The sequence below is a fragment of the Primulina huaijiensis genome, chromosome 6 (assembly GCF_012295235.1).
Source record: "Primulina huaijiensis isolate GDHJ02 chromosome 6, ASM1229523v2, whole genome shotgun sequence".
NCBI classification, from domain to species: Eukaryota; Viridiplantae; Streptophyta; class Magnoliopsida; order Lamiales; family Gesneriaceae; genus Primulina; species Primulina huaijiensis.
Genome location: NC_133311.1, coordinates 2,620,295 through 2,638,835, shown reverse-complemented (window position 1 = coordinate 2,638,835; position 18,541 = coordinate 2,620,295). Strand labels below are relative to the sequence as shown.

General features: G+C 35.1%; 1 protein-coding gene and 1 long non-coding RNA gene across 4 annotated transcripts in view; one reads left to right on the top strand and one right to left on the bottom strand.

Moving 5' to 3' along the window:
- Positions 1–491: 491 nt before the first annotated feature.
- On the bottom strand, positions 492–8,210 carry LOC140978990 (uncharacterized). Of its 3 annotated transcripts, none has more exons than XM_073444322.1 (11): positions 7,499–8,210; positions 6,031–6,295; positions 5,651–5,813; positions 4,790–5,531; positions 4,198–4,624; positions 3,910–4,091; positions 3,226–3,385; positions 2,740–2,964; positions 2,294–2,644; positions 1,700–1,801; positions 492–1,170 (listed from the first exon to the last, which is right to left on the bottom strand). In XM_073444322.1, exons 1-11 carry the CDS (start codon positions 8,008–8,010, stop codon positions 955–957), a joined length of 3,345 nt encoding a protein of 1,114 aa, XP_073300423.1. In that variant the 5' UTR covers positions 8,011–8,210; the 3' UTR covers positions 492–954. The 3 variants fall into 3 exon arrangements, with proteins under 3 accessions (XP_073300423.1, XP_073300422.1, XP_073300424.1); XM_073444321.1 differs by having other exon boundaries at positions 5,651–5,822; positions 7,499–8,209; XM_073444323.1 differs by having other exon boundaries at positions 5,684–5,822; positions 7,499–8,209.
- Positions 8,211–9,646: 1,436 nt separating this feature from the next.
- LOC140978905 (uncharacterized) overlaps positions 9,647–18,541 on the top strand; it is a 10,303-nt gene continuing 1,408 nt past the window's right edge. The window contains exons 1-2 of the long non-coding RNA XR_012175659.1: positions 9,647–9,733; positions 9,843–9,925. This is a non-coding gene — a long non-coding RNA (uncharacterized lncRNA). The remainder of the gene's footprint in view (positions 9,734–9,842; positions 9,926–18,541) is intronic.

Below are 18,541 nucleotides of genomic sequence, written 5' to 3'. Positions count from 1 at the left end.
GTCTGGCGGGTCTACCCGACCCCATTTCGTATACGAGGTGGGGAGGGTTCGAAGAATATTTAATCGGGGTGGGACGAGTAATGGGTCCGAGTTTTCTTCATGAGACGGATCTTGGATTTAGCCATACTCGCCCCATACCCACTCCATTGACATCTCTAATTTTTGAAGTGCTACTTTCATTGTCTCCATTTACATGTTAAAAACGTGCCAATTATTATTTTTACAGCTAAAGAGAGCGATAGACCACCTTGATGATCATGACCTGTCTTGGTCTTCTCGTACGAATTCCCATTTTAACCCCTAATTTCAACTTTTATTTCAAAGATAAACAGATATTATTTGTATGAAGGGTTTTTTAAATCCCTAGAAGAATTTTCAAATCCATAGAAGAAATTTTTTAATCCAAATATTTGTCACAAATCAGAGTTCGGCCCGATCAAAGCATTCCTTTGCTGGCTCATGCACCTGCTGAGACCAAAGATCCGACAGAATGAATTGAAACCCCAAATCTGATTAATTCGTATTTTAACGTTCTAACTTCAAGAATAAATTACATCGATCACAGAATTGCATAGTACAAACCGTTCGGACACCTAACCCTGTACAAGAATGTAATCTCGAATTCTCGCACTCCGTATTTTGTAGAAAAATAAATCATCTATCGTCTTTATGGATCTAATCCTCATTTTGACGGAAAATTCTATGCCACACTGGGTGAAATGTGTGGCATCCACCACCCTTCATGTGGTGGGGAGCCTACTCCAACTTAAGGGTGGATCCTCCCCAGGTGTGTAAGGATAGAATTTCCCCACTTTGACACGTCTGTGATCAGGCTAAAAAACTCAATCATTGCTCTATAGGGATCTATACTAATGCTGATGTAACAATAAATAAACACTTTCAAATGTCCCAAAATTCTTGAATCAGGTATATAAATACCAGCAGGAAAGAATACTAGTCTTGTTCAGGGCTTCTGGAACTAATTGAGCTTATGTGACTGAGTAACAATTTATAGATGTTATCAGCTGATGGACGATCGTCTGGATCCTTTTCGGTGCATTGACGGTACAGTTTCACGAGAAACCAGAGGGTTTGAGGCTTGGTCTCGAGTTCCTTACCAGATTGAGCCAATTCTTCAAGTTCATCGGTTAATGTAGGCCGCTCTCCCGTCTGCACATAAAAACAATTTCGTCAGTCATGACAAACTGGTGCTGGAAAGAAATCAGGAATGGAGGCGCAGCCTACGTCAACAGGTATAAAACCAAAAGAATTGGAAAAAAATGTACACTGTATTTTTTTTAACTGCCAAAAATATTTTCATTTCCAAGGAACATATCCAAGAATGATCAGATTATTTTTTAAATCTTTTTCCAAAAATAATTCATAACTCACCTTTCGTACTATCTACACCCTCGTGCAATCATCATTCTAAATCTTAACTTTCCTCTCACTCAAAAAACAAACATAAGGATGTCTCTAAGAACAGTTAAGTTCTAAATGAAAAAGATTTAAAACGTTTCCATATTCATCGAGTTGGTTTCAGAACAGGTTAAATATTAGGATTGGGCATAAAAAATTTGTAGTTTTGTAATGGTACTTGACAAATTTCCGAAATCAGGTGGAAGCAAGTTCAGTTATCACGACAATTTTCATACCCTTTAATACATACGCATCAACTGAACATAACATAGCAACTTACCTGCAGAAAATTATGAATTTCAGATTCTGATAATCCAGAATACGGGACCTGTAATGTTAACAATTCCAGAAGCAGACAGCCAAACGACCAGATATCCACCTCCTGTCAAGGTACAAGTGGGGGAAAATTGTAAGCCACAACAAAACCTGAGTGTCTGATTGGAGATAACAAGAGACATTCAGAAAACAAGATACTCTATCAATTGATCAGCTAAATAACATGTAATGGGTGTGAAGGACTGCAATGAGAAACAGCAAATATTAATGTTCCAAATTGCAAGAAACCAAAGAGCACAAGAATAAATTATAGTGGTAAGCAACTATGTTTTAGTGATACAATTGTCCATCTGAAAAGAAGTTCTGATGAATGTTCCAGCACCCTCCTACCAAAAAGACTAGCCAAATGACATAGATATTTCCTATGTGCAAATAATTTATGAAAACCGATTCAACCTATTCAAATATATTTTCATAACACTACACAGCACACCCAACTGAAAAATCAATAAAGCAGGAATTACACCTTGTATATACTTAACAATTCAATTATCACCACAAGTCAGTCATCGAAACCCTGCCATGAACAGTAACTCACCAATCCATATGTGTTATGTTCATGCATCGAGCGAAACACCTCAGGAGCCATCCACCGAGGAGTACCGACACAGATATTAGGTGGAGGTACTCCAACATGAGCAATGCAGCATGTATGCAAGTAAGAATGAAGAGGTATTGCCCTATCAAAATCACAGATCTTCACAATAGGCGAACCATCATGCTTCCTTTCCTCCAGATCAATCAATACATTCTCGCTTTTTATGTCACGGTGAATTATGTATTTAGAATGAAGTTCAGTCAATGCAAAGGAGACATCCCTGGCAATAGACAATGCCAAGTCTAGATCAACATGCTTCTCACCAGAACTTGATAGTTTTTCCACGTAGCTCTGTGGATTTCAGACGGCATAGAAGATTAGGCATAAAAACTACTTGAAGTCGAGGAATGACCATGCAAAATGATTCGACTTAAAAAAACAGTCACCTTTAAGGAGCCTCCTTTTATGTACTCCATCAGTATAGCAGACTGTAATGAACGATCTCCAGAATTTTCTGCTGTCGCAGACCACTTGGAAGATATCTGATGACCGTAAAATTCTACTATGCAAGAATGTTTCAAGACACGCAACAATCTGACTTCCCCTAAACAAGATAACTCAAATTTTCTGACTTCATCAGCAGGAGCCCCACTTACTTCCATTGTCCGTACCTGCATAATGATAAATTAAGAAATGCCACATGCCCAAAAGACATTTGTTTTATAAATCAGGTCACATGGTGACAGAGAAAGCGTATTGAAGATATTCAGATCATGCAAAAGGCTACAGTCAAGTGCAAAACATGATAGAAGTCACTGGAGAAAAGGGCAATCCGCTAAAATGTAATGGATTAATAAATATATATAAAGACCAAAAAGATAAAGATTCTGAAATGTATGTAGTCCGTCATTAGAACAAATAGAAAAATATACCTTCATTGCAGCCTCAAGTGATCCAAAATTACAGCGCATCAAAGTAGTGGATGCCAGTCTCACGATTTCATCAGATTCAGATACAGATGGAAATGAACTACTAGGGCTAGCACCTTCGTCAGTAACAAGAGGTGTATGGACATGGCTTAAAGGAATATACCTAAAACAAAAAGCATGTCCATTTTAACTTAAAATACTAAGTCAACAGAGCAATTTGAATACTTTAAAAAGTATAATGCCACAAAAATCATAGTCCTTCATGTATACCAAATACCACAAATAGATAATTTGACATGGATCATCAAACTGTTCAAACATGTCATGGAAGACTGAAACATTTGAAACAAAATAAAGCATATGAAAAACATCTGAAGTCTGAACTACTCAGAATAAGTGACAAGCTAAAAGATCATTTAAAGTTGGCTTCAGAATTAGTATTATCTTCTAAAAGTATGAGACCAGTAGTATTTCAAGGTGAACCATTCATCAAGTGACAAAGTTCCACGTCTCTAAGACTTTATTCAAATCAACAAAATAACATGACTTGAATCTCAATGAAAACATATTCAATCATATCTAAAACAAAGATGTCATATTAGGTAAGCATGCCGATAACTACCACACAAATATACATATACATGTAACTTTTAGGGTGATAAATCTGTAGAAGACTCAATTTCATACCTGCAGGCATACTCTGGGTCACTTTCTCTCCGGATGTCATGTGGATGGCATGCATCGACTATCATGCGAACCAGTGACGTACCCTTTTTTATGACAACTACATTCCAGGCATGCGGTAAAAAATCCAAGTAGCCCCTGACAAGTTCACAAGGGATTTGAGGCTTCATCCGATCACATAGATACTACAGCAGATGACAAAGACATCCTTTCAGTTATTATACTTCAACGTGTTGACGCGTGCATTCGATCTTTTTTTAATTAAAAAAAAAAACAAGCGCTAAGAATTACCTTAAGCAGCAACGCCCTATGTCTACAAACACCAAATTGTAGATCCCCAATAGGAATTACAGTGGAATCACGTCTTTCTTTTATAAATCGAAGAGATTTTTCACAGATATCATGGAAAACAATATCATCTACAGATTCCACACCCTGCCTGGAGGTTTTATTATTGGCTTCACTCATTCCAGTTGCACAGGTACAAATAAAAGGTTTCTTGCAGTTTGAACCAGAAACAGCTTTTCGTGTCCTCTGAACAACACATTTGTCACTTCCACCAAAATGATCGGATACAAAAAGAGCAAGCAATGAAGCAATTTGCAAATTATCAATTACTACTCCTCTATGTTCGTCGATAGAATGCTTCATCTGATTAAATTGATACACCAATTGTCGAGCACGAAACAATATGGAATCTAACTCCTCATCCCTTCCCCTGGATCAGCAATTTAAGATTATTACAACCTTAACAGCTATTAACCTAATAAGAATCTGCTTTAAATCAGATTAGATGAGAACATCCAATAGGTGACAGGCTAATATTATTTAAAACAAAGCACGATGATAGAGGACAGAAATAAAAACTAAGCTCAATAACTACCTATCGAGAAGAATCACTTCCCGAGAATTCATATGTAGATTTTTTTCATAGCCATCAAGCGGCATAAATGGCCGATCTCGCCCTGCATCGTAAAATCCATCAGGTAGGTAGTCCCCAACCCCACAAAACGATCTTTCACTATATTGGCAAGACAAGAAAGAAGGATCATCGGTTGGTCTCCGTGATTTAGTGGGCTTTGGATTGTCAATATCCTTCTCATAATGCCTTTTTGACTTTTGTACACTATTAGATGTTTCAGAAGAGGAACCTTCACCCGCAACCTTAGAAGAATCTGAAACAGAGTCCAAAACTGCATCATATCCAGAACCATCAGGTTCTGCCTCGTTATGCATCTCATCGGAGTCAATTGCTGAACATAAACATCCATCTACAGATTCTTTTGTTACACTTAAATCCTCATCCCCAGGAATAATAGGTGAACCTACATGCATCTCACCTTCTATAATTAGATCTTTGCAATCAAGCTCTGCATCTGCAACAACAGATAAATCTTTTGACAAGGCATCATCACTATGAACAGAGACTTTGCACATCATGCATTTCTCTGACGAGCTTTGAATTGTTGCATCAACTTTCCACTTCTTGCAGTTGTCCAATCTCTCTTGTTGAGCTTTTGTTCGTAAATTATACCTACGCTTCCATCCCTTGGACCTTCGTGCAGCTAAACATCGATTATTAGAAGATAATCCAACTAATTGACTTGAAATCACAGTAGAAGAGCCTGCAACATGTCGAACCACTAGCATTAGCCCAATGCAAGATTAAAAAGAAAAAACAACATACAGTCACAGTTTTTCTGTGTGTTTGAGGGGCATAGGGGCAGCACACAAGCACCCATACAATCAGAGAGAGGTAGAGATGCCTCTTCATTACAAGAACTATCATGAATCTCCTGGATGACACCTTCATATACATCCATCTCAGCAGATTCATCAGTGGATAGGTCTTTGCTATTCCCTTCCAAATTGCAGCATATCCATGAAGGTATTCGACATTCATATAGCTGATTGTTCTTCAATAAGTATTGAGAAAAAAATTAATCAATTTTGTAAAACATTCCGAATAAAGGCTAAAAAGATAGGCAGTTTAACATTTGAAAATGTAGAAATGACAAGGAATTTTCCACGGAAGAAAGAGATCATGACGACGATTTCTCCACGGAAGATAGAGATCACATCAAGCAAATATCTGTATCCACCGTTATCCTTATGGGTACGTACCTGAAGATTTAGACTTTTAAGGGTACGCATTGATTCAAGTTCAAGAGACCCCAAAGATGTCAACCGGTTACTTGATAGGTCAAGGTTTTCCAATCTATGCAGATACGAAAGTCCTGATGGAAGCTGGTTTAATTTATTATTAGCGACTCTAAGTGATACCAATACGTTCAAGGAAGCAATTTCATCCGGTAAATTCCTCATCTTATTAAACGAGATATCCAAGAACTCTAAATACTCAAGGTAGCCAATTTCTGGAGGAAGGTATCTGCAAGAAAATAACATGCACATGAAATATAAAGCATCACCAGCATAAGCACAACTGATAGCACAGTTTACATATCTGTTTATGCATAATGATGAAATAACATTTATAACAATCACCATCGTCAAACTACATAAATAGAATCTATATAGATAACGTTGCATATATCGACCAACTACATATGGAGCAAATCTATCCATACGAGGTTTAAAGGTTCCACCTATTGAAAACTATTTACCAACAAAAGCTCAATCAACAGTTTTGTCGCATGCTAACTAGTTTTGTCATACGTTGCATAGACCTTAAGATTCAGTTGATGCACGGAGATTGGGCAGTCATTATGGGCCAACAAAGATGTGGTTCTTCTCTTGGTCCAATGTTTGAAAAATGAAAATACAGCCACGGAAGAAAAAGGGGAGGAGTAGAGGGATTAATGGGAATAAGGGTCAATACAAAGAGAACACGGAGTTTTGTTGAACAGAGTGTAAATTATCGATGTCTAAAACCTTGAAAATTATGCAATCCATGTTTGATGCTTCAAATATTGTGAAAAATGAAAAATATATACTGATACTCCTCAATCGGATATTATAAAATCGAATACATTACAACACTTGGACACCTACCCCTACCCCTACCCCTACCCGTACCCCTACCCCTGTCCACGCCTCCTATGCTTTTCCCAACAACTAAATATAAAATTTATATTAGTCATCGTACCGCATAAATCTCCACATTCGTGTTTGATTAATTAAACATGGTTGTAAGCCACCTACAGTGGTTACACAGAGCTAAAATTCAAATGCAGCAGAGGTGATCTCAAGTTCTCAACTAACAGAAACTACTCCTAAGATTTTTTTCACGTATTTCAGTACTCAGAATAGTTTTCATTAACTTGCCTTAGAGTTCATAGCACCTATTGGAGGCAAAATCGCTCACTTTGTCTAGTAAGTGACTTTATAATTGTTTTTCAAAGAACTAAGAGGTATTAATCACAAAGTTCTATCACACAACTTTCGATTCGAATCAAAATGAGTTTTACAGGCATACTGAACACCACTTAGTCACTCATATGGAATACAGTTGGCAACGTATAACATACATAAAAATTGAAACTGGCAGGAAAAAACATACAGTTCACATACAACAGAAATCTTTGACAGGCGTACGAACATTATTCTCAAAGATGATGAGCATCTTTATTACCTGATCGAAAAATGACAGACAGACAGCCTGGTTAAGCACTTAAGCCCGGCAATCTCACTCAAAATTGGATAAGCTGATGGCCTAGGTGGCACTCTAGAAAGCTCCAATTCTTTCAAGTTCTTCAATTTACTCAACTCCAACCCACTCAATCCGGGAATAGAAACTTTCACTTGCAAACGTTCAAGCTCAACCAAGTTCTTAAACTCCCGGGGAAACAAATTCATCTCATTCGCGAAAAACTTCAGGGTCTTCAACCCATGAAGCCTCCCCACAACTCTAGGTATTAAATTCAACTCATTCTTATACACATAAACCTCCTCCACCTCATTATGGCGGACATTAATCAAGGGAAAATCCAAGATTTCCCCAGAAACATCTATAGTTGAGTCCAAATTCAAATCACTCTGGCCACAATCTTCTTCCGGAGTCTCCGTTACCTTGACTAGTCGGGAATTCTCACGCTCCTTCAAAGCGGGAGTTTCTATCGCCTCTAATTCATGAACCTGCGTCATTGCTTTCCACAAAAACTAGACACTAAGCTTGGAAAGGAAGATAAGGGACGGATTTTGATATTAGTTAAGCCCGATACACGCATACATGTAAGTATAGGCGCTTGTATAAACCGAGTATAAATTTTCCGTAGTTTGGGGAGGAGCGGGAAGGGGAAGAGTACAGATGGAACCCTAGAATCTAGACGAAGGATGGCGCTGGAAAGGAGAGATATTTAAATGTGGTGGTTCATTTGAAATTTAGGGGTAATGTGGGGGGGCAATCTGAATTTTTTATCCTGTGTTCGTTATCGCCAAATTTAAATTTGTACAAAATCTTTCCTATAAAACAAAATTGCACAAAAATTGCCTAAAATCATTCAAAATTCTTCTATGTAACATAAATTTGGCCTGAAACAGTGTGTAGCTAATAAATGTAGATATGTTAATAAATTATTATGGGACTGTTGTGAGACGAATTTCTCTAATTGGGACCTGTCGAGTCAAGGAAAAAGTAGACTCGAATATGCTCGGACCCAAAATTCGGTGGATTCAATCTGGGTTTGATTTTCAAACCCGTTAAATATTAGACATGTTTTTAGTTTTGTAAAATACATATAAGAAAGTCTAAAAATTAATACATTCATCAAAATGAGATCCAAACTATAAAATTTTAAGAATAAATTATCAACAAAGAACAACAGTAATGTAAAATTAAGGTTAAGAATAGTGATCTTCATTGCTTAATATAAAATTTAAATATAATATTAGTATTATGTATATACCAGGATAGGTTCATTAAACTCGTTACTCATCCCGACACGTGCTACTATATCGGTTAATTGCGTGTAGATTCACCTTCAACCTGTTTATGGGGTCAAGTTTAAACCCGGCTTATTGTCATCGTTGATCACATATGAGATTCCGGAAGGATCGCATTGATATTCTTCGAAAATAAACAACGGTAAATAACAAATTTTAGAAACACTATATTACCAGTAAACCAATCTATTTATTAAAAATTATAAAAATTTATATGAGACCGGTTGTCTCATTAGTTAATTTTGTAAGACATACTTTTTACAGATCTGACTCATTCAAAGTATTAATTTTTACGCCAAATTATTATTTCACTCCATGTATGGAACTTGTCGATTTGTCTGACGGATATAAATCTATGAGACCGAAGAACTACCGAACAAATTTTATTACAACAATAATGAAAGAACCAACATAAAACTTATTTTTTACAGTCACATTTACAAAATTCCCAAAGAAATAAAAGTAAACTTTGGAAAACATCAAACTTTCGAAGTACTAAATTTCCAAAGCCAATCTATTTATTAATCAAAAGCAAAAATATTTTCTTTATATAGAACTTACTTTTTGATTCAACAAAATCTGGAATTGAATGGTAGCGAAAATAATATGAGTAGGTCTCTTGTGAGACGGTCTCAAGAATCTTTATCTGTGAAACGGATCAACCCTACCGATATTCACAATAAAAAATAATACTTTTCGCATAAAAAATACTAATTTTTCATAAATAATTCAAATAAAATATCCGTCTCACAAAATACTACCCGTGAGACTGTCTCACAAGTTTTGCCAAATAACATGCATAAAAGCTCCATTTTTCCTCGGAGCATTTGAATTGTGGATTTCCCTTTCCTTTTACGGCGCTCTTATTTAACCGAAATTCGCTGTCCAAACAATCCAGAATTTCCACAGATATGATCGCACTCAAGTAATGATTATATCATATATTTGCTTTCAATTTCAGTATATTTAAGCAACCGAGTCTAATTCTAGGTCGGATTCTGATATATATTTTCGTTTTTTTCCGGATGAAACAGAGCTGAAGAGCAGAGGCATCTGCAGCTCGTCCAAAGAGAAGAAATCGATGATGAAGAAGATATGTTTGAAGCAATCGACAAACGTATCATAATTACTTTGTTTAATGTGCATTTGATTTTGATTTGATTTCAGATCAAATAATTTCTGTTTGATTTTGCGATGTGTTCTATTTGATCAAGTTGAAATTCAAACTCATGATCACAATATTGAAATATCTTTAGTTTTTTGGGATGAGAAGCTGTTAGAGATTTTTCTCAAAAAATCATGTTTTTTACGTATACATTAACATGAAAAAACAATATGCGGAAGCTTAAATCGAGTGTTACCTCCGGCCATTGAAAATTTTGATTTCTCTGATTTTCTTCTCGGTTGATGCCTTCTAAACACTCCACCCTCTCAATAGATGGTGTAAATTTTTCTTATGAGGTGTGTGCTTAAGGACCTCAATCGTCTCTATTTATAGGCATCTTATACCATCAAGGAGAAAAATCGGGAGTCTGAATGTCAAAAGAAGAATCGTGTACGCATCTCAATTTTCTAAAGTTGAGGTTGCGTACGCAAGTTTTGTCTAAATATGTAGGTAATGGCCGTCGCCATTTCCTACACGTTTAATCTTCTTCTGATATGTGTCACATTTTCTTACATTATCCAATTTGACACATATATCTTATTTACCATATGAGAAAATAAAATACATGAATCATGGCATAGGTCATCTAAAAACGATTATTATCTTCCATGTATTACAATATATTATATTTCTCATATCTGTATAACTTAATGAATAAACCTTATGTTTATTCGAGGTCCAACTTTATTGATATTTCTCGAATTAATGAATGTGTGCACAACAAATATGAGAAAATATCACATCATAGTTTCATTAACTTTGTTCTGACAACAAAATTACATAAAGGAACTAAGTCTCATTCTTTCTGTATGATCCTTAAATTTCAATGGTGGCATATCTTTAGTCAAAGGATCCGCAATCATCAATTCAGTGCTAATGTGTTCGATAAGTAACTTTTTATCTTTAACACGTTCTCGATTGCTAAATACTTAATGTCGATGTGCTTGCTTCGACTACCACTTTTGTTATTTTTAGCCATAAATACAGCAGCTAAATTGTCACAATATATTCTTAATGGTCTAGATATAGAATCCATAATTCTAAGCCCTGAAATGAAACTCTTCAACCATACACCATGTGAGGTTGCATCAAAACAAGATACAAACTCAGCTTCCATAGTGGAAGTAGCATTCAATGTCTGTTTTGCACTTCTCCAAGATACAGCTCCACCAGCTAGCATGAAAATATATCATGAAGTGGATTTTTTTAAATCAATGCAGCCAGCATAGTCTGAATCAGAGTAGCCAATTACTTTCAAATTCTCAGTTCGTCTGAACATAAGTATAAATCTTTGGTCCCTTGAAGATACCTCATTACTTTCTTTGCAGCTTTCCAATGGTCTAAATCTGGATTACTCTGATATTTTCCGAACATCCAACAACAAATGCAATGTCAAGTCTAGTGCAAACCTGAGCATATATTAAGCTTCCGACAGCAGAAGCATAAGGAATGTTTTTCATTTGTTCCCGCTCTAGATCATTCTTTGGGCATTGGCTCAAATTGAATTTATCGCCTTTCATAACGGGAGCTATACTTGGTGAACAATCTTTCATCTGATATCTCTCTAAAACTTTGTTGATATAGGTTTCTTGAGACAGACCTAAAATACCTCAAATTATGTCTCTATGTATCTTAATTCCAATGACATAAGATGCATCGCCCATATCCTTCATATCAAAGTTTTTCGAGAGAAATTGTTTCACCTCATATAACAAACACTTATCATTGGTTATAAGTAATATATCATCCACATATAGAATAAGGAAACATATCTTGCTCCCACTCACCTTCTGGTATATACATTGATCCATGGGGTTCTCAACGAATCCGAATGAAGAGATAACATCATGAAATTTTAAATACCATTGATATATATATATATATATTAAGCTTACAAACCAATTGCTCACCATTACTAGAGAAGAATCCTTCAGGTTGTTTAATATAAACTTCTTCCTCTAGTTCTCCATTGAGAAAAACTGTTTTCACATCCATTTGTTGCAAATCAAAGTCAAAATGAGCAAACAATGCTAAAATGATACGAAGTGAATCTTTTTTAGATACAGGAGAAAAAGTCTCCTTATAATCGATTCCTTCCTGCTGAGTGAATCCTTTAGCAACGAGTCTTGCTTTATACCTTTCAATGTTGCCTAAGGAGTCTTTCTTTGTTTTGAAGACCTATTTACATCCAATGGCTTTTACACCATCAGGCAACTGAACAAGATCCCAGACTCCATTAAATTCCATAGACTCCATTAAATTCCATATAATTCATCTCTTCTTTCATAGCATTAAACCATAGTTTGACTCATTACAACTCATGGCTTGTGAAAACTTTTCAGGATCGTTTTCGGCTCCAATGTTTAAGTCCGATTCTTGTAAATACACAACATAATCACTAGATATAGCTGATCTTCTTATTCTAGTAGATCTCCTAATGTTGTTTGGTTGATCAACAATTTCTTGTTGTTCTTCATTAACAACTTGATCTACTGGATTTTCATCGGCGATTTGTGGAACTTCAGTAACTGGTTGTCTAACACCCATTTGGTCTTGAGGGTGTGAATAACAATCAATCTGGCATTTGAATGAGAGGGTTGTACATTAATGTGATCATTCTCAAAAACTATGTCATGATCACTCCCACTAATAAGTCATTTTCAAGAAATTTTGCATTTCTTGATTCAACAATTCTAGTGTTGTGAGATGGACAATAGAATATGTACCTTTTGGATTTTTCGACATACCCAATGAAATATTCACTTATAGTTCCTGGGTTCAGTTTTTTTCATGTGGGTTATAAACTCTTATTTCATAAGGACAACCCCAAACACGTATATGTTGCAAACTCGATTTCCAACCTTTAAATAACTCAAATGGCGTCTTTGGGACAGCCTTAGTTGGAACTCAGTTTATTAAATACACAGCTGTCTTAAGACCTTTAGTCCACAAGGATTTAGGAAGTTTAGAGCTACTAAACATGCTCCGCACCATATCCAATAATGTTCGGTTTCTCCTCTCAGCTACGCCATTTTTGAAACATCTACTAGTTTTAAAAGTGCGGAAATTTTTATTATTATTATTTATTTATAAAGCTCACATTTTCTAAATAACATTTAAACGTTTCGCATGCATGCGCTTTACATAAAAATATAACATTTAAAAATGATCTTAAATATTTGACGGTAAAAATAGTGCGGTTTAAAATAACTAAACTCATACGTAAACATAAACATATAAAAATCTTAAAATAATCATGTATTAAAATATTCCTCTTAAATCTCATAAAACATTATGCGGAAAACATGCGGTCCTAGGGTCAGGTCACCGCACCAGATCTGCCTACTCAGAGTTCAGCACCTCTAGTCTCCTCAGCGTCAAGCTCACCTGCATCACACACGCCTAGTGAGTCTAAAGACTCAACACATCTGCAGCGTTAATAGCAAATACATATACATAGCACACAGCAGTGAAAAATATCATACTCAACATATCTTTCATGAACTTAAGAACATGAACATAAACGTGTCGTATAAAATCATGTCGTGTCAAACCATGTCATCTCATATCATGTCATCTCATATAATCATATACGTGTCAAAACAGCTCATCGTGTCATCATAAACTTAAACATTTTCTTTTAATTGAATTCAGTTCATTAGTTGTGACTTTCGTATCAGCTCTATTCGATGGATCCATCTATAAAAACCGTGGTACCCGGCGGCGGGAGACATCAGCGACATCATTACCCGCCCACTGAGCCCGGGCCTCAGCTCATCATATCTCATGTCATCGTATACATATACATCGTCAGTCACAACCAAATCACATCTTTAAAAAATATCATCATTTTCATCACTTAATAAAAACATGCATATGCGTAACTTTTTCTTTAAACCAAGCATACAACGAATTTATCATAATTGCGTAAAATCGTGAAAATGATGCATAAATATTTAAAATATCATATATTTGTGCTCAGGGTGCTGTCATGACCAAAATCTCACCCCGGGTGCAAAATGACCATTTTGCTCCTAGAAACCCAAAAATTATCGTTTCAACCTTGGACTTCTAAAATTGACCCGAAACTTACCAAATTCCTTAAAATGTCCCAAAACATATTTTAAGCATTCCTAGACGTAAACTTAAGCCAAAATTCATCTTAATCGATTCGTTTTAAAACTTGGACCGGGGTTCCAATTTTAACTCGAATCACCTCGAAACTCAACCAAATTTTTCCCAACTTTTTAACCCACTTTACAAAATCATTAAAAAGCTCCTAAAACTATCACTTCAGCCCCTTAAACTCACGGCTGAAACTCCAGCATGTCATTGGACACTAGTCCCTATCCACAAGACACGTCCTCACATGCTTTCCTCTCTAAATTCATGCTAGCTCTCCTCCACCGAAACCAGCCGTCAACCAATCACCTCTCGACTACTCTAGGGCCCCCCTGGTCGCAAAGAACCCACGTCTATCCATCCATGCACAGCACCCTTCTCTCCCAAACGCTAATCTCCAAAATGAGCCACTCACGGTTCAAGCTTCCTCACGCGGCCGATCTTCACTAGGGGTGGTACCAGAAACTCTCGGGCCCTTCCTCAACCACGACTCAGACTCAATACGGTCTGGTTTAGGCCTCGGATTGTCCTCAAGCCATCGGCTCCACCCTTGACTCCCGACTGCACCAACCGAGCCCCCAACCGACCAAAAACTCAAGAACAACGCTCAATCTCTCTCTTCCTACAGCAACAACGATGAATTTCACTCCTCAAGCCACATCTTGACCCTAACATCAGTCCCTTACCAGCACTGAAAGTCTGAAATCACAGCCCATTGCACAAGAAATCATAGATGCGTGAATTAACATTAAAAGAATGCATAACATGTACAAAACCGTAAGTTCTTTTTGTTCTATGTCGGATCGAAATTCTTCACACAAAACCCACACATATCAGCAATATATATGACATGAGTGATGCAAAAATAAAGGAGTAGGGCGTGCCTTAGTGAATGAAGAACAAGAACAATGCATGTGAAGTCCCGTGAGTGATTTCCTTTGCAACTCAACAAAAAAAAAAAAAGAACGGTGCTCGGTGCTTTCTGCTGCTGGTGATGAAACCGAGGGTGGGTGTAGAAATAAATGGGTGAATATCGGTTATGGGGTTACGGGAGGTTAAAGGGTGGAAATAGGTTTAATTGTCATGCTAATTAAAAGATTAAAGACTTTAATCTTGCTAATTAAGGTTTAAAATAATATTTAAGTCTAATGAGTTTAAAATTTGGCTCGTTAGATTCAAATATACTCCCGAAAAATATTTTGTGTTGGAAAGATTTTGAAAAAAAATAACCGAATCATTAAAAAGTCCTCCGATTCGATAAAATTTGTGTAAAATAAAATCATGCGGTTAAAAAATACCTAATAAAATCTCATTTTTTTAAAAAATACAGTTAAAAACACCATGGGTTAATTTATAAAAATAAATCGTGAATTAAAATAATTTTTGTGAAATTTCTCCACTCTCCGATCCTCGTCCGAATGTGAAATGTACATATAAACCCTAATGCATGAACTTTTAAAATTTCATGAATTAAATCCTATCATGCATGAATTATGCATAAAATGCATAAAAATAGTTAAACACGTAATTAAAAATAAAAATCTTAGATTGCATACACTTAGGTTACGCGAATTAAATTCCTGGACCTTACAATTTTGGTCCGGAGAACCAAGCATAGTATATTGGGCAACAATCCAAGTTCTTGGAGAAACTTCGCAAACGGACCAGGTGCTTGTCCATTCTCAGTGTATCTACCGTAATATTCTCCACCTCTATCAGTTCTCACGATCTTAATATGTTTTTCACATTACTTCTCCACTTCAGCCTTAAAAACATTATAGGCTTCAAGTGCTTCGCTTTTATTATGAAGCATGTAGATATACATGTATCGTGAGTAATCATCAATGAAAGATATGAAGTATTTCGAACTTTGCATGTCCATATCTGGACAACAAATATCTGAATGTATGATTTCTAATATTTCTATACTCTTTTTGGCACCTTTTTTAGACTTATTGGTCTGATTTCCCTTAATACAGTCCACACAAGTCTCAAAATCAGTAAAATCTAAAGTACTGAGTACTCCATTTACTAATCTTTTAATTCTCTCTATGGAGATGTGTCGTAATCTCCTGTGCCACAATATAGAGGAATCTTCATTTATAACACATCTTTTAATACCTCCTTGAACATGCATAGTGGTGTTATTATTTTGTAAAGAAATAGAGAAAAGACCATCAATCATTGTACCATTTCCAATAAGATTTAATTTATAAAACAAATTTATTGATTTATCTAAAAACTGAAATGAATAACCAAGGGGTACAAGTTTTGAAATTGAAATTAAATTCCTAGAAAAACTAGGAACATAAAATGTCTTTTCCAATTTTAAAATAAAACCATTATCCAATATAAGGCAGCAATTCTCAATAGCCTCCACATGTAATGACATCTTGTTTCCTGAATAGATGCTTCGCTCATTTTCTATTGGCTTCCTTAGGGTTTGCATACCCTGCAAGGTATTTGTAACATGGATTGTAGAACCAGAATCAATCCACCATGTGTTATAATCATATTAACCGTATTAGAATCATAACAGACAAATGAAGTAGGAATACCTTTCTTTTCAAGTCAATCCTTAAATTTATTGCAATCCTTCTTCATGTGTCCTGTCTTTTTACAGAAGAAACACTTGGATTCTTTCTTAATGTCAGGTTGGGGTGGAATTATACCTCGACTTTGGCTTGCTTCTTATACTTTCTTTGTGTAGTCATGAAAACATTATCACTCGTTTCCATTAACAAAATTCCTTCCTCTTAAACACACATGGTCATTAATTCATTGATTGACCATTTATCCTTATGTGTGTTGTAAGAAATTTTGAAGGGTCCATATTGTTGTGGAAGAGTGCATAAAATGTAATGTACAAGAAAAGTTTCAGACATTTCCACTTCAAGTATCTTGAGCCGAGCCGCTATGTCCCGTATTTTCATTATGTGCTCTCGCACACATATCACTGACGAGTCTTAATGAAGAGAATTCCATGATTAGGTTGTTTGCTAATGTCTTATCTGAAGACTGAAATTGTTCATCAATAGCCTTCAGTAAGTCTCTGACATTATTATGCTGATCGACAAAACCACACATACCAGCAGATATTTTGGTATTTATGAAAATTACGCAGAGTCGATTAGATCGCTCCCATTTTTCATAAAGATCAACATCATCCAGAATATGTCATATGCTTAAAATTTTGAGACAATATCATGTTTTACCAATGTAATTAATGTTATAAAAATCTAGTGACATAAAATTTACCTCTGGGCTAAAATTTTAATTCAATAAGATTTTTCTGTAATTTTATGATAAAACTATCAAAATATATTTTTCTTAACTCATGTGGGTAAATTAAGAAAAATATAACTTGATATTTTAACCTAATTAGTTATATAAATATAATAAAAATCCCTGTGGGGAAAAATTTATTATGTTTATATAATTAATTACAATTGATGTCCATTATGTTATCCAAATCCACTTAATGCATAATTTTCCATAATTAAGGATGTTGTGGCTATTCTTCAATTATTTAAAAAATTATACGGTTCACTGGATAAAATTTTGGCTGTACTTAAATACTTTATATAATAATTATTTAGTAACGTAATCAACATTTTCCAAGAATGCTCCCAGGAATGATAGGTAGTGCTAAGGCCCTTTACATATCTAACTCCTAGAAAGAGCAACGTTCCTCAGGGAGACCAGGCAGTGGCTAGTCAAGGCAGTTTAAATCGATCTATGAAGAACTCCCCCAGATCATGTTTTCTCGTGTCACCTTATAATTATTATTTACTTTAATTATCCACATATATGTGAATCTTTATAAGCCGAAATTTTTTAATTAAATAACTTTATTTTCACATTTTTACTTAATATGAACAAATACGTTCCCCATCAGTTTTTCTCTTCAATCAGAGTAGTGATAAAGTGAGGATCAAAATTGTGGGCTCTTCATCAGTTTTTTTCTTTTATCAGAGTAGTGATAAAGTGTGGATTATTTGTTCATTTGTGAACGTCTGAAATATTTTATAAATTCACATTTTACTTGGTATGTTAATTTCAAATTATAACCAACTTAATATAATTTAATATGAACATAATGTGAATATTGATGTACCAATTATTTTTCAATATTATTTACATTTTAAATTTTAAGAATAAATGCAAACATAATATTAAAATTTGCATGTACACATCAAACACTTATCCATAATATTTTACATTATATAACATGCAAAAATAATTTCTAAACATGTATTAGAAATTATGTCGAACTTGGATTATTTTAATGTGTACATATTATTTAAGCAAATGCTATATGTATACCGAATTATACATATAACTAAATGACACATTATTATTATTATTATTATTATTATTATTATTATTATTATTATTATTATTATTATTATTATTATTATTATTATTATTATTATTATTATTATT

Coding starts and splice junctions, on each gene's coding strand:
- LOC140978990 (XM_073444321.1), bottom strand. CDS start 8,010: ATGACGCAGGTTCATGAATTAGAGGCGATAGAAACTCCCGCTTTGAAG. Junction 4,092..4,197: donor ATAGGGCGTTGCTGCTTAAG/GTAATTCTTAGC, acceptor CATCTGCTGTAG/TATCTATGTGATCGGATGAA. Junction 2,645..2,739: donor TAAAAGGAGGCTCCTTAAAG/GTGACTGTTTTT, acceptor TGAAATCCACAG/AGCTACGTGGAAAAACTATC.